The sequence below is a fragment of the Serinus canaria genome, chromosome 2 (assembly GCF_022539315.1).
Source record: "Serinus canaria isolate serCan28SL12 chromosome 2, serCan2020, whole genome shotgun sequence".
NCBI classification, from domain to species: Eukaryota; Metazoa; Chordata; class Aves; order Passeriformes; family Fringillidae; genus Serinus; species Serinus canaria.
Genome location: NC_066315.1, coordinates 71,039,018 through 71,059,833, shown reverse-complemented (window position 1 = coordinate 71,059,833; position 20,816 = coordinate 71,039,018). Strand labels below are relative to the sequence as shown.

The following is a 20,816-nucleotide window of genomic DNA, read 5'->3' as shown; positions in this document are numbered from 1 at the left end:
GAACTAATGAATGCAATACTTCAACAGAGAAAAATGTCCATTCACAAGAAAGAAAATATTCAGGGTTTAAACTCATTCAACATCCTGGAGAGGGTAAGCACTGATATGAAGTTTAACAAGGGCAAGTGCCAGATTCTCTGCCTGGGACAACCCCAGTTGTGTGTATAACGTTGGGAATGAGATGTTGGAGAGCTGCACTCTGAAAATGGACCTGGGGGAACTGGTCAGTGGCAAGTTGAACACAAGTCAGCAGTGCCCTGGCAGCCAGGAGGGCCAAGTGTATCCTGGGGGCATCAGGCACAGCATGGCCAGTGGGCAAGGAGGGAATTGTCCTGCCCTTCTCTGCACTGGGGCAGCCTCACCTCCAGTGCTGGGGGCAGTTCTGGGCACCACAATATAAACACAACATTAAGCTGTTAGAGAGTGTCCAAAGGTGAGCAACTGTGATGGTGAAAGGTCTTGAGGGGAAGCCATATGAGGAGCAGCTGAGGTCACTTTGTTCAGCCTGGAGGGGACTGAGGGGAGACCTTGCTGCAGAGGGAGGGAGATGGAGGGGCGGGTACTGATCTTTTCACTTCCATGACCAGAGACAGGGCTCAAGGAAACAGCATGGACAGGGCTCAAGGAAACAGTCAGGAGAAGTTTAGGTTGGATATCAGGAAGAAGTTTTTTACCCAGAGGGTGGTTTAACACTAGAAAGGCTCCCCAGGGAAGTGGCCACACACTAAGTCTGTCTGAGTTCAGGAAGTGTGTGGACAACACTCTCAGGCACATGGTATAATTCCTGGGGTGTCCCATGCAGGGCCAGGAGTTGGACTTGATGATCCCAATGGGTCCCTTCCAATTCAGCATATTCTATGATACCGTTTGCTTGGAAACAGGGCCGGGCAGCTTTGCAAGCAACAGAACACAAGGGCTGTGCTTGGACCAAAGAGCATCATTTTACTTCTTTTCTCTGCCCAAATGTACCTCCAGGTATGTTTTGCTGTGATCTCAGGAGTGATGTACAAATATCAGTCATGCAAAAAGCTCAAAATAAACACCAGGATAGGTCTCCAACACCTTCTACAGCCTTTCCCAAGGTATTTGCTACTGACTACTGTCAGAGTTGGCACACTGAGCCAGGCGGGCTTCTGAAAATAGCTGCTCTATTCCAGGAAATAGATATAACATAGTTTGCTCACAAACTAGGCAATCTGGAATACTCTAACAGAAGGGCCAAGAGGGCTACATGAGGACTCTTGCTATGTACTCACAGAGTCAGATGGTTAAAGCCTACTGTCCTCAGAGTGAATGCACGTGCTAGAAGTCGAACATGAGTAAAGATGACTCCAATTGCCTCCTCAAACTCCGTAAGCTTTTGAAGAACTGGAGAGGTCTCGATGAGTTGCCTGTCAGTATTGGACTCCTGCAGCTGCAAGAAAAATGAAGTGTAAGTAATGACAAACTCAGACTGCTGCAGAAATTTTTAGAGAAAAGCAAGCATTCTTTAAATCAAGGGCAAAGAATACAATGAACAAGTTCCATGAACAGCTGAACTGAGAAAATGACATTTCCTCTGCCTTTTGGTCTTGAATAATTACCAGTCAAGGAAAAGATGAGCTCCGATGTATGCTTCTTTAACAGCTGAGGCATTTAAACCCTTCACTTGCATGTCTCTACATGAGGATGCATTGTAGCATAATATAAACTTTCACAAAATATGTACAATTGTATATTTCTGCATTTTCTAACATTATCACATTGTTTGCAACTGAGCAACCCATTCAAAAATTATTAGAATAAGGCTGGCAGACTGACAGCATGCTAAGATGAGACAAAATCCAATTTCTTCCACTTTCCTTAAGTATCAAAAATCAAGAATAAATATTTTAAATATGAAATTCAAAAGGGCACACTAACACAAGAAAATTAAAATTATTGCTTTGGGTCAATATATTTTCTTATCAATTTCTTGTCTGATGTACTTATTGTGATGACACTATTAAATGCCTTTGTGGAGCTGGGAAATGGCTTAAGCATTTCCTCCACCCATTCTGAGCATTTCTTTGCTATAATAATGCTTTAGAGGAGGAATTATCCAGAAGGATGCCTAAAGAAAAGTAAGAATAACCACAGCTTTTTAAACTGGCATTGAGATAATTTTTGGTTTGCTGTCTGCTCCTTTCCTATTAATTGATTACATTCAATTTGTCTTTTTTCTGTACAGTGTTTGATTCACACTTTCATAGAGCTACATACCCTTGCACCAAAATTCCACACTTGGGTGATAATTCTCATTTTGGACTTCAGCTGCATGTGGATCTGAGACTGCTTTTTGCTTCATCATGCACAGCCCTTTCTATTTACCTACACTGCTTTTTAAAACTCCACAGTGAGTCACCCTTGCATTCTCACAACCAGAGTGCAATTCTTCAGGCTGCTGTTGTCCCTGCTACTTGAAATAATTTGGTACTGTCAACAAACTGCCACCTCACTGCTCATCCTGTTCCCTAGGCTGTCAATGAGAACAGCCTGTACTTCAGCAAAGATCCCAAGGGAAATCTGCCAGTGATCACCATTCCTTGCAAGACGTGGTCATTTCACTCCTGTTCTCTCTTTCTTTCAGCCATTCCTTTTAATCTGGTAGAGACTGAGATTTTTCATTGAAGTGGCTTTTTTTTATTGCTTCTTAAAAAAAAGATAAAAATTTTAAAAGCCTTTACTAACTGTCCTTCCAACAGCCTCTCAGGAAAGCCGGCAGACAGAATCATCTGCATGATCATATGCTGTTTTGTCTCCTAAAACTTCCCATACATCTGTGAGGCAGGACTTGTCTTTACATGTTGACTCTTTCCGGAGTCCATATGTATACACATGACGACTAATTGTTTTTTAGACCATTTCTACAGACTTGGCTACTGCCAAATACTCAGAACTGTAGACCTATAACTCTGTTATCTTACCCAGGGTTTTTTTTGTTTGGGTTTTTTTTTTTTTTAATTACTGATTGGGATCTCATTTGGCATATTGTTACAGTGATTTTTAGTAATTTTTAAAAACGATGTTTCTCAGGCTAGCTGTGCCAAAAGGCCAGCCCGAGCTGCCTGTGTTTCACCTACTGGCAAAATCCCCTAAGATGGTTTTGGGATGGTTTCGGAAGAAAACAATTTTCATCACACAAGTCAAGGTAGTAGTAAGAAATTATAAGCTTTTTACACTGACTGTTGCTAATTTCTAAGCAGAATGCAAGTCTTCTTTGTGAAAGCAGGGATGAAAAGGTTAAAATAAAGTAAGAGAAAAGAAAGAAATTCCTAGTAAGAACAATCTTCTTTGGAGCTGCATGTGCCACCACACAGGACAGCCAGGGCTGAATCTCAAAATGTTATCTCCCATTAAGAGTACTTTGTATTTATACTCAGAGGGATGTGGTTGTAAAAATTCTTCACATGCACTGATTTGTTACTGAAGATTTTGTCTGTGCATTCACTGCTCTTCTTGCAGCAACCTTGCACACTCCTGCTTGCACTGAAGACAAGGAGGCACAGTGAAGAGAGGCTCTGAGACTTGCTCTATGTCTGCCCAAGAATTCAGTGAGGGAGAATAGACTGGGACATCAATCTCCCAACTTCCAGCCTCATAAACTGACAGCTTGTGAACTTGTATCCTTTGATACATGGAGGATAAGTTATATATATAATAATAATAATTTTAGTGTTTGCGTGGTATTAAAATTACTGGAATCACTGAAACAACCACACTGTCATTGCATGGGCACAAACACACAAAATCAAAATAGAATCAAATCAAAACTTTGATGGCATTCACTTAATGTGCCTTCCTACTATTAAGATTTCAGTCCTAATTTCAGGTTAAGAAAATATGTTCATAGATTGTTTTTGCACCCTTTTCCTCCAACTTTGAGAAAATAAACAAGAAGCTGTCAAAACATTACCTCTCACTGGATTTACTGTATAGGCACAGTATACAACAAACATGAGCCAAGGAAAGGTGAATGATTAATTCTCAGAGAGGCAAAAACTCACTACTTATTTAAAAAAACAACCAAACAAATCACAAGCCGAACACAAAGGAAAACATATATATATTCCTTTGGCTACTCTTTAGCACAATTTCATTACAATGGAAACCTATGGAAAAGCATCCCTGAAAATAAAACAGAACAGTGAAATTTATTACAGAAAGGGATACACTTACTTGGAGTGGGTGTAGTGGATAATTAAGCCATACATCCCGCAGGTCCTGCAAACATTGAGAGATGCCTTTAATGCTCAAGGGAGTCATTTAACAAATTCCACAGTACTAAATAAAATGTCATTACTTGAAATACTGAACTATTTCAGATGCTGACTCTGCTTATTGCAAATTCAATAGTGCTGGCAAACTAATTTTTAAAATCGTGTATTTGCTGTTCAAACTGCCTGTAGTTCTCCCAATTAGCTTGTGTCAAAGAGGTGGAAAAATCCTTGAACCACATAAAAAGTGGTTAAAGGAAGAAAAAGACTTGTTTAAGCCTCAGGACTAACTTCATTTGCAAGTACTCCTCAGTAGCAAGTTTGACTTCTCCAAAGGAAGGGACTGAAAAAGAAAAAAAAAGCCCACTTGTTTTCTTCTGTTTCATAAAGGCTTTCTTCACTACAGCCATCGAGCAGCAAAAAATAAACAGTGAGTTACAATGACCTTCCAAATACTTTTATTTCTATTAAGCTTTGTCATTTCACAGACTGAAAGGGAGGAAAATAATATACAATTCATCCTCTCACCACTGCCACGTGTGCTGTCCCAGCAGTGAGTACCTTCCTTCACCTTTATACAGAACATGCTCTAACTAACAGCCATCTAAGATACAGCCTGATCTCTTCTTGCACATTGTAATTGAGCAGTTGGGTAAATGCTGAATGAAACACCCTCCTTTTTTTTCTTTTCTTCCAAATATATGTTTAAAGCTTTTAGGGTAGGATAATTTAATTGATGAAACAGAATAGTTGCTCAAGTGCATCATTCCCTCAGAGCCAAACACCTGGATCTGCAGCATCCATTTATGTTTTCAGAGCAGCACTTTGAATGGAAGCTGTCAGGTTTCCCACACCAGCCACCCTTTCCCTACCTAAGCCAAGCAACCCAAAGCACACCTGAGAAAATACCACAATTTTTTTGCCTGGATGGCTAAAAGCAGTATGGCTTGCTGTGCTAATTCAATTTCCAGGAACTGCATAAAACAATATTTCTGTTCATTTGTGATCCTTAAGTTAAACAATGGAGATGAAAGCATATCAAGTTATTTTTGAACTGGAAATCAAATCATGTAAGTACATAAATACCTTTTCATTGAAGAGCAAACGTCCAAATAATTGTTTTGCTTCTTCTAGGCTTCCCTCTAGATAAACAGCTCCTACATGAGGGGACCAATATGTCAAAGGTCAATAATGCAATTAGCACTTAGAAAATTACTAAGCATAAGAAAGTCAAAGATCTTGGACTTCTTCATCTCCAACACATTCATTTTTAAAAGCATGCTTTCTGTAGCAACACCTGTTTTTTGGAGAAATTTAAAGCACGTAAAACACCAGCGTAAATCAAGAGTCATAAAATGCAAAGAAAAACCTGAAATAATTATATCAGCGATAGAAAATGATATATCCAAAGAGCAACGTTTATACAAATTAACCTATATTTCCATAAGTACTTTCCAGTAAACAGCTAACTAGACAATTGTGCTGGTTTCAGCTGGGATAGAGTTCATTTTCTTCGCAGTGACTACTACAGGGATATGTTTTCCATTTTTGCTGGACAGAGGTTGATAAAACTGAGATGTTTTTGTTATTGCTGAGTAGGGCTCACAAAGAGCCTTTTCTGCTTCTGGTATTGCCACACTGGAAAGGAGACTAAGGGGTGCTTGGGACGCTGGGAGGAGACAAAGTCAGGACAGGTGACCCAAACTGACCAAAGGGATATTCCAGACTGTATGACATCATGCTCAGTATATAAATTGCAGGGAAGAAGGAGGAAAGGGGTATGTTGGGAGTGATGGTGTTTGTCCTCCCAAGTCACCATTACATGTGACAGGGCCCTGCTTTCCTGGAGATGGCTGAACAGCTGCCTGCCCATGGGAAGCAGTGAAACGATTTCTTGCTCTGCTTTGCTTGTGTGCACAGCTTTTGTTTTCCCTATGAAACTGTCTCTATCTCAACCCATGACTTTTCCAGCTTTTATCCTTCTGATTCCCTCCTCAATCCCACTGGAGTGAGTGAGCGCTGGCTGGGGATAAACCACAACAACTTTTGCAGATAGGGAAACCCATGAAATACATTTCAATAATTACAAACAATTACCATTTATTCTATACTTGCAATCAGATTACACTCTGCATATAAACGATGTGTCAGGACTATTGCAAAGCTCAAGGTCTTCCTTGAGCCTCCTTCCTTATTGGTATCACAATAATTTATTGTCTGAGCTGGAAAGGGCATCTTTGCATGTCTCAGTTTCTGAAGTTCATGTTTGTTTTTTTTTTAAACTTCACACAGAGCCCTCACTAGCTCTCTCCACATGTCCATCAGTAACAAGCTCTGCAAAACTTAACGTGTATACCCTATATACTCTATATCTGCTCGGGCACTTCTTAAATTAGTATCAACATTTTGTCCTCTCATACATTTTACAGGAGAACTTCTGAAAATCTCAAACTTGTTATTGTAAGCATAAAAGCAAATGGAATACACAGCTACATCAAGAACACAGAGAAAGGGAGTGCATGTTCCCACACACAGGAAGAACATGATTTGCTTTGCCTGTCCCTTCCCCTTTGATTCCTCACTAGGTCAACTACTTTCTTTGGACTCTTTGAAGAACAGTTTGGGGGTTTATAAGACTAATCCTGAAGAGGAATATTATGGGAGCACAAAATTTTAAACAATTCCTAGGCAGCCTGCTCATACTTGTTTTTTATGTTCATCACAGGAACTTTGTGATGAAACACCAGACTTTGCAGAAGAGCCTCAAGTAGGAGCTCCAGACCCTACGTATACTTTTATAGCCCCTTAACAAGCTTCCACATTTCAGCTACAGCACTGAAAAAATCTTATTGCTCAATTAACTTGCTGAACAGCTTTGTATTGGAGGTTAAACAGCAAGCCTGCTCTCTCAGCAAATCTCAATGCTTGCCAAATAGTTCTCATCACTACATCCCAGACAAGCTGAAGCCTATGAACAAAGACACAGATACATATCTAGTGTTCCTCTTCTGTTTGCTTTTTATTTTTAAATTAAAGATCAAAGCATTCATGGAAAGCAAAACAGAGTTAAAAAGAAAACTTATGTCTTGATAAGAGGAAATGCAATCTGGCCCAAGGCAGAATGCACAGAACTATTGACAACTAAGCCAACTATGATCTATTTTTCAAAGAAGGACAAAATGTTTCAGAAGCTTGTGTAGTACATAAAGACCTGCATCAGGGCTGAACCATTCCCATAGCTTGTAACTTGTATGGTACATCTCAATGAATATGAAGGCAAACCAGTGAGACTAACTTGCTTTGTGTACTCAAGCAAGTAAAGGTTCATAAAAATTTGCTATTTAAAATAGAGCTTGTGCAGATGTAACCAATGAGATTTTCACCCTCCTGGCATGGTAACTGTGGTCAGGCCCTGATTTCCTCTGCAATATAAACCTATAGACCAATGCAGCCAGTCGCTAATCCACATCTTAGTGCCCAACAGCAAATTTGACACAACTCTCCTTCACCGTCAGCTAGAGGGTAGCTTTATTACACCAGCCATATTGCCATGCTTTTTACCTGTAAGAAAAATGCAAAGACCAAAAGGTATTTACTTTGCAAATTCACAGAAGGCTACCAGAGCCCAGAGAAAGTAGTCTGGTGACTCAGTTGGGAGTGCCTGATGCATTCAGAAAGCAAGCTGCAGTTTAAAATTCAGGGCTGAGGCTGCAGGTCTGTTCAAGCACTACTGGAAGGAGTGAACCTGCTTATCTTCTGCCAGGCCACAGAGACTGAACTGCTCCTCTGCTCCCACAGGGGGCAAGTGTCAGGCCATGCTGGCACAGGAGAGGTGGAGTTCTGCAGTGACATGAGACAGCTTCACCTTCAGTGTGTGCAAGCCAGGATATGAAAGATGATATCTTCATGGTTGTACCACACACTCATTGTGCTTATACATGTGGAATATGTGCAGGAGAAGGGAAGGGACAAAGATGATGCAAGAAGCTTTACTGTTGCCTACTCCTACTAGCACTGCTCAACAGGCCCACATCTCCTCCATCACAGGCAACACAGCACACAGGTACAACATGCAGCTGCCTGCACACCCAAATGCAAACACGTTACCTATTAGGGCTTCAAAGCAGTTGGCCATGGCATGGCGGAGATCTGACTCCCTGCAAAGGTCTGGACCATGAGCATAGAGCATGAATCGTTCTAGTTCCAGCTTCTGCAAAATATGTAGAAAGAGTGAAAACCATGGCTTTAGAAGTACAAGAGTACCAGTCCAGTCACTAAAGTTCAATTACACTGCCATCATGCAGCTACTAGCTTTGAAGGAACTATGAAGTTTTTCTCCAAAGTTTCAGTTTTAGACACAGGCTAAAATGAAAAAATTTCCTTTGTTTATCAGAGGTAAAAACTGGAGTGTGATGGAAATTATCAAACCAAAAGAAACTAAAGCAGAACAGTGAGGAATAGGAACTCTGGTAGACATAATCCATTGAACATCTGGCTTTTTCCTCTAAGACCATCAACAGGTGGTAGCCTCTAGGCACTGCAAGAGAAGGCTCATAATTTAATCTGCAGTGCCACCTAGCTTCCTTCATCCTTTTAAAAGTGCATCATTAACACTCCTCTGTTGCCTGAACTATAGTTCTGCTTGCCAGTCAAAATCTCAGACAGTAAGCCAGATATTTTCTATAATATATGATAATTCTGCTATAGAAATGCAGGCAAGAGCCCCTAGATTCTCTTTACTTATTTGTCTTTTTGACACAAAACCATTATTGGGATTTTTAAAGAAGAGATTTATGCATCTTGCAAAGTTTGTAGGAGAACAGGCTCTTCCCAGCTGGGTGTAAGTTTCTACTGATTAATTTCTTGTTAACTTTTAACTTCATCCTCCCAGGGTATATTTAAGCGGTAAAGCTGGAGACTAAGTTGTTTGAGATGCATGGTTTAGACATGTTTCAATTGCCAAAAAGAGTTTTCCATTTTCAGTGAATGGCAGCCTGTTCACTGCTCCAGAACACTGTGAATTACGACTGACAGTGTTCCATCACACTTCATAATGCACAGCCAGCGCTTGCTAGAGTCAACATAAGAGCAGAATATTAATTGTTTTATATAAAATTTCACCTTCTTATACTCATCATTTGCTTCTTAACTATGAACAGCATTCCACAAGTTCAAGAGACATTGAGAGGCTGAGAATTATATTAAGTGAACTGAATGCAACATGGAGAAGAAACCAGGAACATCATGTAAGACTCATGAGAGAAAAACTGGGAATATACCGCGATCTAAATTTACAGCTGCATCTACAGTTTTTTAAATAATGCAATAAAAATTTTCAAAAATTGTTCTTCTACAATGATAAAGGCTGTGAGCAGACTTGAAGAATATATGAGCTTTCCTGATGCAGGTTTAAAAATAGTATCATAAATTCAAATGTCAGGCAATACCATATTTGTAACAAGGCCCTGATATGAAATGTTTCAATCAATTCATGTTATCTAAATTAATAAAGAAAGGCGTAGAAGAAAATTATTCCGTTCACTGCCTACCCTATGCCTCTCCTGAGAGCTGAGCAAAAAGATGATATGTTAGAAATCCTGCAGTTTTTGCCAAAATCCCAAGATTGGATAAGCTTGTTTAGGGCACGGTGTGATTACAGAGAGGCAAGATTAAAAGAGCCTCTTGAAAACTATCAGCAGTACACAGTGGACAGTGTGTGCACATGCGTGGCATAATCAATTACATCAGTAAGACTCAGACTGTTTCTTAAAAAAAAAGCTAACAAAATCAAGAATGAATAAGGGAACTACCTACCTATTTACAAATAGATTGAATCAACTTTATGTATCATAATACCATGCACCAGTATCATATATAGAAATACAAAAAGGTCCCTCATTCACAGAACTAAATTAAGCAAAATTTTAAGGCATCTTAATTTTTACTAGGAGATAGCACGACTCTTCTCCAAAACCCTGTTTAATATACTGCTGACCATTCTGACAGTCTACAGTGGACCTGAAAATGACTGCATAGATTATGAAGCAGATGTCATCTTCCCCCCCATATTTTTTACCTCCTGTTGCCACGTTCTCCCTACATATTCTATCAGAAAATTCTCTTATAAACAACGTTTTTAAGTTTGATTCATTTTCTTCACTGAAGTTCTATTGTCAGCTTCATTACTTGTGCAAATTAAAGGCAAGTACAGGCACACCTCCAAAAAAGGCTAAAAACTCATCTTTATGCCTTTTCATAATCACTTTTCTCAAAAGCATGCTTTGGAGAGAACACAAAATTTTCCTTTATCTTTAAAATGTACTTTAAAACTGAAAAGGGTTCCTTCATCCCCAATCTTGTACACAAAACACAGTAAAGAAAGTGATGTTCAAAGCAGGCAGCTCCTTCAAGAAGCAGTCCAGACCCTTGGATGTCCAACACAGACACAGAGAGCTGTACCTTAGCCAGCATGGCCAGGTGTTGGTTCTGTACGATGGCAGTGCGGTACGTAGCTAATCCTCCTTCCTCCAGAGTGGGAAACAGGTAGTATAAGTGGACACTGGCAAAACAAAAAGCAAACCAGATGCTGTTAGCATGTGATTAAAGAGGAACCACATACACCTGCAGAGAACTGTGCCTTTCCCTCAGAGCCTAGTGGGTAATACAGGTAGGTCCCTCCCAAAGTGGAGCTCAGCTTGAAGTAAGGTAAAGATACAAACACTCAAACAATGGCCAATCCTATCTGACGGGATAGCACTGGCAGCAGAGCAGGAAGAGCTTCTCTGCTGGGTAGCACATAATGTCTAAATCCCTGCAGTTCCCAGCCTGCAGTTCCCTATCTTAGGTTTCTGTCTATCAGCAGCAGCAGAGGGCTCGGCACAGCTGACACCTAGAGGATGCTGAGGAGTAAGGCACAAGGGGAGCCTCAGCCTTGAGAAATGCAGTGCTGTGCATACACAGTGCTTTCAGGTGCTGCTGCTGCTGCCAACAGGATACCTACCAGGATAGTCTTAAAGTACTTTAACAGATGCTAATGGAAACAAAGAACAGAACTCAACAGCCTGGATTTATCAAACGTGTGAAGTCATTATACCACAAACAACCAAAAAAAGAAAAAAAAAGAAGTAAAAATCAGAAGCTTTTAACAACCTTTAATGGTATTTGTCATCATGCTAGCAATGTACTTCATAAAATAGAAACAAAACAAAACAAGTAATTCACTGATCCCATCAAGATCTGAGTAATTAATAAAAGATTTTGGATTCTTTAATCTATGACTATCTAACCCATGTGGAAAAAAGTTAACACCCAGAGGGTTTTTAACATTCCCCAATTAAGGCACTGTATCGCACTAATTATTAAAATATTTTATTAAGCCACTACACAGGGAGAAAAATGTAGATGGATGCAAGATTATTTAAGGACAAAAACTGCTTTAAAACTAAGAGACAATCCAATCAAGCATCATAATTCTCAACAGCAGACACCTGAACTTAAGAGAGGTAGAAAAAAAAATCAGACTTAAATAGGTGCTTACATGCTCTATTGAACAAAAATGGAGCTCATTTTTTTTCTGAATGGAGACAAAAGTTAGCTCAGAAAGTGAACTGATGGTTGATGAACAATGACAATGAAAAATGCAAGACATTTTAATCAGCAAGTCTTCCATCTTATCAGCCTGTACTTTTGTATGAGAGAAAAGGCCATGAGTTTTAAGGGCAGTGGAGACCTTTATAGGCTAATAGTTTTTAATATCACGTAGCTAATGGCTAGTAGAGGACAGAGATGTAAAGGCAGTTTAGTTGTTCATGTAACAAACTGGCTTAAAGAGCAAATTAGCACTAAACAAGACTACACCTCTATTTAAAACAGTAGAACAAACCAGGTGAAAATAGCTTATAATCTTTATACTGTGCAACCTGTTTGCCTCTAGTAAGGTAAGGTAGAACAATGGAGGTGACTAATAATATGCCTGTACTGTTCACTGATTTCAGAATACTCAGGCCAGAACTGGAGAAATTTTTGATGAAGCATGGAGTTTTTTTCATTACTTTTGAATAGAATGCATTTGTGCTTAACTATTTGAGTTGTTACAGAAGCTACAGCACTAATTAGTGGAAATACAAGAACTGCAGCACATTCAACATTACCCATAAATGCTTCTCCCTTGCAACTAGACAAAAAGAACCCATGGAAACAAAATAGCATGCCAGGAAAAATATCTTTCCTTTAAAAAACAAGGGTAAAAAGTTCAACTTGTCTATAGCTGAATAATCTCTAACCCAAATCAATTGCACTCCATGAAACAGAAACTCTAACTTTCTGTTTTGTAATCTTTCTTGTTTTATCATGATCACTGGAAGAATTATCAAGAGAGCTGTCTGCAGGTGTGCAGGTCTAAATATCAGGCAGGACTGCAAACATTCACAATGAAAGTAGACACTGGAAAGTTCAATAAACACAACACTATAATAATAACATACAAAGGTGAGAACTGTTGAAGAATTCCCCATTTACCTTGTTAAGAACTCCACCACAGCATCTCCCAGAAATTCTAAACGCTCGTTGTGGTTAATCCTGAAAAAGGCATTTTAAAGTGCACCATAACCTAAGTAACACATACTGGTTATTTACATAACACAATTAAAACAGAAAAAAATCAGAGTTGATTGCTAATCAGTCACAATACTAATTTTTGCAGCCTCCCACACCCTCTCTGGATTACAATCCTTTCCAAAACAGAGTAATAACTATGTGAATCATGAAACTCAGGACACCACCACCTTCGAAATTTCTGTATGTTCTGTTCTAAGTTATTGTCAAAGCTCCACAAAATGGAAAAAGGAAACAGGACTGCTGCCTGGCACTGAAGTCAGGTTTCTCTGTCCATCAGAGGGCACCAGATGATTGAAACAAACAGCCTGTTCCAAGCCTTGTGCATGACACTAGGGAGCTCTACCTAATTAACATCAACACCTGCAGGGCAGGATGACCCTGCAGCAGATCGTTGCTATGGCAGAGGGAATAGGAACTTGGATCTTTCATAGCACCTTTGAATGCCTTGCTTTCTGTAACCTCCTCTGAGCTCAAAAGAATGGCTGTACCAGGAGATACATCCAAAGATGCCATTAAGTTATTAGAATTTTTTATTTCCTGTTTTCTTTCATCACTGCTCCTGATTTACCTTTGTTTTCCATGAGGTTTCATTTCCTTCAAGCTGTCTGCCTGCTTATATTCAAAGGACTAAAAGAAGCTGAAAAAGAATGTGAGCTTGTCTTTGAATACATACAAATTTTTACACCAGACACCAAAGCAAGTAAGCAGCACCATTTTTGATTTCACACATGATTGTAACAGAATCAAGGCAATTGTCAAAGGATTTTTTATTTTTTAATCCAGAAGATCCTTGTCAAGTATTTGGCAGCTTTTATTGTAATTTTCACTCCTCCAACAATTATATACTTAGTGTAATTTCTGAAATAGCAGGCCTTTGTAATGGGCTGAAAGAATTCAAATACTTCTACTGTATAAAACAGTAATGTGTGAGCAAATCTACAACACCTCTGTGTGGCAACATAACTAAAAACACACCTCTCTCAGAAATGGGACTTTACATTTTTGTGTTATTTCATAAGAATTAATGCAATTTAGCCAAGTTATCTTTAGAGGACTCCAATAAGCTTGAAGAGGAAAGGGCATGGTCTAGCTGAAACAGCATTTAGGGAACAGTGCCACAATAATTTATGCAGAATTAAATTTCTCCTATTCCCAAGCTTCTTTCAAAATTATGGCTCTTGAGTCCAGCTAGAGCACTAGCTGACTAAATTACACACCACCATCTAGTTCATGCATTTAAGAGATTTCACATGCAACTGTCTCTTGCATTAGCTTTGTGTATTCAGCTTCAGCTCAATATGGTGTCTGTGACTGTAAACCACATCTTAAACTATATTTATACACACAGAATTCTTAGTGGTCATTTACAGATTATTGCATTAAAACATTAATGGGTTTTGCATCTGTCTTTAAATTGGAATAGTAAATCAGCAAAGCCCACGCTCAGCACCACACTCCTGTTAACAAGGTGCCATGCCAGGAAGGTGCTACTGTGAGAAAACATGATGAAGAATCCAATTTTATAGCACTGATAACAACAACAACAAATCTTATTTTTTATTCTGCAGAAAGCAAAAAGGTAGCCTTTTAGTCCTCCTAATTTCAAGGATCAACAAAAATGATAGAATTATCTGTTAAAACCTTCCTCAGACGCTTTCTGCAGGCATGACCAAACATTTACTATGTCACTGCTAATGGAGGTTCAGCACACCTTCATAATATAAAAGTCAATTCAAAATGACTTTTCACTTCAACTATTTGCCAAAGCTGTTGCTGATGGTAAGTTGGTTATTTCTATTAAATATCTCCCACTGCAGAAGCTTCCCTACTCGCAAACAACTGTTTTCATTACCTGGAAGGAGCTGGATCATCCTGTCCCAAACGCGACATAATATTTATCAGGGTGTTTATCCCTAAAAACATAAACAATGCACTACTAAGTAAACAGCCACTAATTCACTCTGAATAAATGTAGAAAACAATTACTCAAAATGTTACTTTGTAATTGCTGTACACAAGATTATCCTGTTATTTACAGGGCTCATTACATAAAGTATAATCCTTACCAATGCTCTCTGCCTAACTGACCACAGTCCCATTACAACAGTATTGAATTTTTGCACTCAAGCAGCCAGATAAATACCACCTTTCCTTGAAAAGGACATTCTAAACATTACATAAGCAACAAATAATTTACTTCATTATCACTGAATATACTTTAAAGGGGTGAGGAGTATTTTGCAGCAGACAGACCACATGTTCACATTAGTAAGACACATTTACAAAATATATTCCAGTTCGTTCACCATGTTGAGCAGCAAATTAAGAAAACAGTACTTGCCAAAAATCTAAGCAAATACATCCTCCCATTTATTACCCTTGCTTGTTCTCAGCTCTTTACTTGCTGACTAATTTGCAAAATTCAGTCTTTTAGAAAGACATCACCAGTGTCTGCATATAATCATTGAAATCCTCTACTGAAGGCATCTCTCTAAAGAAAAATGGTCAAGGAAATGATAATGGAACAAAGGGTGTTCCTACTCATTAAATGTGAGGTAAGAGAAAAATGTCAGTGGTGTAAATAGCATACCTTTTTTTCTCATGTGTATATGGTGAACTTTTCTATCTCCATACTTGGGCTGTCGTATCCCACAGTTGGATAAGGAATTTCTGGCATGATCCGGATTCATCCCAAAATTTAAATGATGGCTTGGGTGAGTCATGGCAAGCTATAACACATACAGGAAAAAAAAGGGTTAAATGTATTTTTGCAAATGAAAGAAAAACATTATCTTAGACTGGTAGCTAGCAATAGTTATTTTTCAGTTTGAAGAAAGGTTACAAAGCGATGCAGTCAATCAGAACTTGGTTCCAGCAATTTAAATGTAGGGTGAGCTATTTCAGATGTCAGAAAGAAGCAACATTTATGCTCAATCATCAATTTAACTAATTAACTTTCATCATTTTTTTCTTTAAAGAAAAATTAGTTTAGAAGAGAAAAAGCATGAACTGTCAATTTGCCTTAAGACTTTTGCTTACCAGCTTTGCTGACCTGATTTCAATATATTTGCTTATTTAAAAATATATTCACTCTAACACTGAAATATAAATATTCATATTTAAAAAAAAGCAATTAAAAGAGCTCCTCAGCCATCCATATTTACATTACTTAAGTATCTATAAAACTCTCCTAGCTCAAAAAATAAAACAACAAGCACATTATTCTTGGCAGAGTTAATCACAGAAGAACTCTTTCCCTCATGACTATAGAGGATTTAAAATGGAAGAGGAATGACAGGATTGTTCCTCTGTTTTACTTTTGTACCACCAAGGATTACCAAAAGCTTACTCTGCTGCTGACACCACCACTGCAGAAATGGCAGCAGTGAATCGAACTACAGCTTGTTTTTCAGAACTCCATCCTGCAAACTCACACATTTTCTCCTTCTTTACACATACACAGATCAAAATATTGCGCATGTATAAAAGTATGTGTGTACACAAAACTTGTGTATAAAAAAGAGGAAACACTGGAAAATGCAAGCTGCAGAAAGTTACTTCTGACACACATGCAGGACTGGTGCTGTAGACTGTGAGCAAAGACATTCAGTAATTCATTCAAACACCGTCTGTTGCTTTCTAAGCACAAAACTTAAAAGAGTAAAATAACATTTAATCAACAATAAGAACGTTCTCCAAGTCCTTTTTAATTCCTTGATAGTATTACTAAGTTTGTTGTGATTGCTTGATAGTATTACTAAGTTTGTTTAATTGCACATTCTCAAATTCTGCTCCATCTGGACTAGATTAGACATTACAGCTTTTCCGAATAGATAATTCAGTGTAATCTTTTTTTAACCTGTCTGTACTTTAAAAAGAATATACCATGATAAAATAGATAACAATCAATGCAGAATTATACATCTAACATTGCCTATGCTCAAGAAGATTACTGATACTATACATTTTTTAAAAGCTCTTCCTGTTATGGAAAGAATTTTTAGGTTTTAAATAAATGAGTGTAGGGACAAAGCATTAAAAAACACATTTGTTATAACCAAACATGACTAACACTTGATTTTTATGCTCTCATCTCTTTTTGATTAGAATTTACTTGTTGGTTTGTGTGTTTGGCCTCAACATTTTGAAAATTTCCATCATTGCATTTTTATCTTTGACATTAAAATAAAGACAACCTGCCAACAACCAAATCCTAGAAAATGCTCAATGTTTAATGTAACTTGCAGCAGGAAAAGGCCTGGAAAATAAATCCTAGAAACCAGAAAAGCTGTGAGAAAAGACATTTCCTTAAAATAATTTGGGAATAAAATCTGTAAAGAATTACAAAAACTGCCATGTTTTGAATTTAGTCCAGTCATTGGAGAGAGATGACGCTTACTTTAGAAGGAAGTTCTGAAGAGAAGTCCCCATTTTCCTTCAGTAAATTCAGAAAAAGTTTAAGAGGAAAGGGGCCACCATGCAAAGAATCAGCCTCAGAGCTAATCAGTTCCAAATATGCACTAACATAAAAGGCTGGTTATGTGACATGGATGCATCTAAAACAAGTAAGAACTTCTCCTCTCTAGTTCCTGCTCTTGCTTGTTAATAAAAGAAATTTCATCATGTGCTTGCAGAAATCAAGAGCTAAACAGAAGTTTGCAAATTACTTACTATTCACTAGCTACAAATGAAAAAAAAAGGGCAATGTTTTAACTATTCTCTTTTGGAACAACTGGCTATAAAATCAAGAAGGAGGGCACATCCACTCGTCTGCAGAATAACATTGTATTCTCCATGAATACCTGAAAAAAGGAACTTACCCAGAAATGAGTACTTGACAGTCTTTTCAGTAACTGCATTTTTGACTTTCTACACATTACAAGCAAATCCAGATCTACCACGGGAGCAAAAGTAGGTGTAACATCTATGTGAACAATAGATACCATTTAGAAATCTCTTGGGAAAACTGAAACTTTTGAAAGATCTGCAGTACAAGTAATCAGGTCCATCCAAGCTGTGACAATGCCATGCATTTCGGCACTATGGATGAGCTCAGTAACATCATGGAGAGAAACCAGCAAGATGTTGGGCTTTTCTTTTATATCCTACCTGCAGTAAGCACCTATCTCGAAAAGTGTAGCCTATCAGTTTGTCCAAGTGCATCAGACACTGGTGGTAGCGGACATGGTGGGTGAGGACAGGCAGCATCATTGCATGCTGAAAAAACAAATACAATAAGCAAAATCATTCTTTATCAAAATCATTCAAGCTTTAGGGTACAGAGAGTTTAGTTGACTGAGCTAAAAATGCAAACACTTCCCAATTGTTGACTAGTTTACTGTTTACTGTTTTGGTTTAAATGAGGAAACAAAAAATCAGTTTCCCATCCTTCACTTATCAAAGCACTTAATTAATCATATGTTTTTATCTCCACAGCCCTGCCCACACTAAACAAGTCTTCAAGTTAAGCAACTTAAGTAACACAAATTTCAAGAAGCTATGACTGAATACAATGGTATATGTTTGTACCTTTTCATTTAACGCCCTGCTTCAAAAATGAAGAAACACCACTTCCCCTCTGCCTCATTACATTAAGGAAGAAACACTTTACACCACTTTAGCCAGCTTTCACCAAACAACAGCAGGTACTCAATTTTCAAGCACAGTTGGGCCTTGCTTCACTTCCTTTTGAGGAAGAATTATGGGATTTTTGAAATGCTGTAGTCTGGCACATTTAATGTGCTAAAAAATATCAGAAAGGTTGCTGCTTGTCTAAGTAACAGACAGTGTTTTTCTGTTGGGGAAAATGTCAATAAACTTGAAAAAAAACCAACAAATCTATTTTGTAACAATGGCAGTCCCCCTCTCTCTCAGTGTTTCTAAGGAATTCTCCACTAATACTGACTTCAGAGGCATCTGGGTTAAAATAAGAAATTAGTATAGTTTATCAGTAGAGTACTATAGGAAGTATGATATCAACATCACAATTCTTGCATAAGAATGAAGAGAGAAACAGGAGAAATGCAGGATTTGAAGACTTTTATGCATGTGACCATTTGTGAACTAGTTTTTTCTTTTGTTTCCTATTACTGACATGACATGAATATAGTCAAAATAAAAGTGTGTTTTAAGGGCATTAAAATCTGAGGGCTGTCATAATTAATTCAAAAAAAGGATTGTGTATGATTAGAGGAAATGAGTGTATAGCATGGAGGGAAGCAGGAAAAACAAGCACATGAAGTAGATGATGTATAATTTACAGAATAAATGCTGTTACAGATTTCTGCAAGTCACTAATGACAGAACAGCACAAAATACAAACTGATGAGTGTTAAAAGATCAAAAATTAAGACTAACTGATGGCAAGACTTTCTGTTTAAGTAAAAGACCATGAAATTCCTGAGAACTAAACACAGGGTTGGAAGGTAATCACAGAATTATTTAGATTGGAAAAGACCCTAAAGATGACTGAGTCCAACTGCTTAAGTAAACTCTACCAACTAAACAATGTCCCACAGACCTTTATAAATACCTTCAGGGATGGTGACTTCACCACTTTCCTGGGCAACCTGTAACAATGCTTGATCACCTCATCTGCAAAGAAATTATTCCTAATATTCAATCTTGAGCCCGCTTGGTACAACTTGAGAACATTTCCTTTGGTCCTGTCATTTGCTGTCTGGGAGAATACACCATCTCCCACCTGACTACACTCTCCTTTCAGACAGTTGCAAAGAGTGATGAAGTCTCCCCTGAGCCTTCTTTTCTCCCAGCTCCTTCAGCCACTTCTCATCAGACCCGTGCTCCAGACCTTTCACCAGCTCCATCATCCTTCTCTGGACACGCTTCAGGTCCCTCAATGTCCTCTTTGTAGTGAGGAGCCCAAAACTGGACACAGGATTCAATGTGCAGCCCCACCAGTGCTGAATACAGAGGACAATCCCTGCCCTGCTCCTGCTGGCCACACAAGTGCTGACCCAGGCCAGGATGCCCTTGGCCTTTTTGGCCACTTGGGCACATGCTGGTTCATGTTCCTAGCCGTTGACTAGGAACTCTTCCCTGGACCTTTTTCCTCAGATGAAATAACCAGCTAATATGCAAGAAAGACTCCCTGGATCTCCAAATGGCAGAGAAATATAAAACCACTCCAAACAGAATTAGGAAGTGTTATTAGGAAGTTTTATTTTGTTACCACGTCACTCATTTACAGTTTTTTTGGGGAATTTGTAAGAACATCTTACAAATTATCCATATAAACTGTACAGGTGTGCTTCCTATGTGTTCCTTCATGGAAGGAATTAATTGAAAAACACCAAAACAACCAAACCTGAAACTGTTTCACAGGACAACTGTGCTTCCCTGCCTCTACTCTCCACCGTACTGGACAGAGAGTCTCCTCCAGCAACATTTAACATTCTTTACACCAATATATGTGTCCCTGCATTTGAGGACTGGGATACCAAGTTCCAGACTTTTATCAGCTGAAGTGCAGTGAAAAAAAGAATTGACAGACCCCTGGGAGCACACAGAAAGACTTTAATTTGACTATTGAAGTTATATTGACAAAATGCTGCTTTCCTGGCACTAACTATTTGATTGATTGATTGATTCAATCAACATCCGTCATCTTGGACTATGGCTATTCCATGTTTCTAATGTTTTATGTATTTACCTCTGTAGAAGATGTTTTTAAAATATGTATGATTTCAAATATTTTCCATATCCTTTTCTTGCTGCAGCTAGCACAGCAAGGCAGAGACTCTCGCAAGTGCCTTCAGATAGTGCCCCCATGCCCCAGGACAGCAGGTGCTCCTGACCTGAAGCTACTAAGGGGAAGCAGGTGAGCTGAAATATTTGGAATGCATGAAATGCTGAACACTCTACAGTGCTACTGAGGGCTCACCAGCAACAATGGCGTGGGTGGAGAGGGGGAACAGAGTCTTCTCAGCGTGGCCAGATCCTGCC

The 20,816-nt window shown here is 38.6% G+C and overlaps 1 protein-coding gene across 2 annotated transcripts in view; it reads right to left on the bottom strand.

The window, feature by feature from the left end:
• The window catches only part of DROSHA (drosha ribonuclease III), a 73,833-nt gene that overhangs the window by 14,612 nt on the left and 38,405 nt on the right, over positions 1 to 20,816 (bottom strand). For both annotated transcript variants that reach the window (XM_030228568.2, XM_030228574.2), the window contains exons 18-26: positions 17,961 to 18,068; positions 15,442 to 15,580; positions 14,704 to 14,764; positions 12,753 to 12,812; positions 10,695 to 10,794; positions 8,343 to 8,445; positions 5,322 to 5,392; positions 4,198 to 4,242; positions 1,257 to 1,414 (exon numbers count right to left, since the gene is read on the bottom strand). In XM_030228568.2, coding sequence (XP_030084428.1) covers positions 1,257 to 1,414; positions 4,198 to 4,242; positions 5,322 to 5,392; positions 8,343 to 8,445; positions 10,695 to 10,794; positions 12,753 to 12,812; positions 14,704 to 14,764; positions 15,442 to 15,580; positions 17,961 to 18,068 — 845 coding nt within the window. The remainder of the gene's footprint in view (positions 1 to 1,256; positions 1,415 to 4,197; positions 4,243 to 5,321; positions 5,393 to 8,342; positions 8,446 to 10,694; positions 10,795 to 12,752; positions 12,813 to 14,703; positions 14,765 to 15,441; positions 15,581 to 17,960; positions 18,069 to 20,816) is intronic.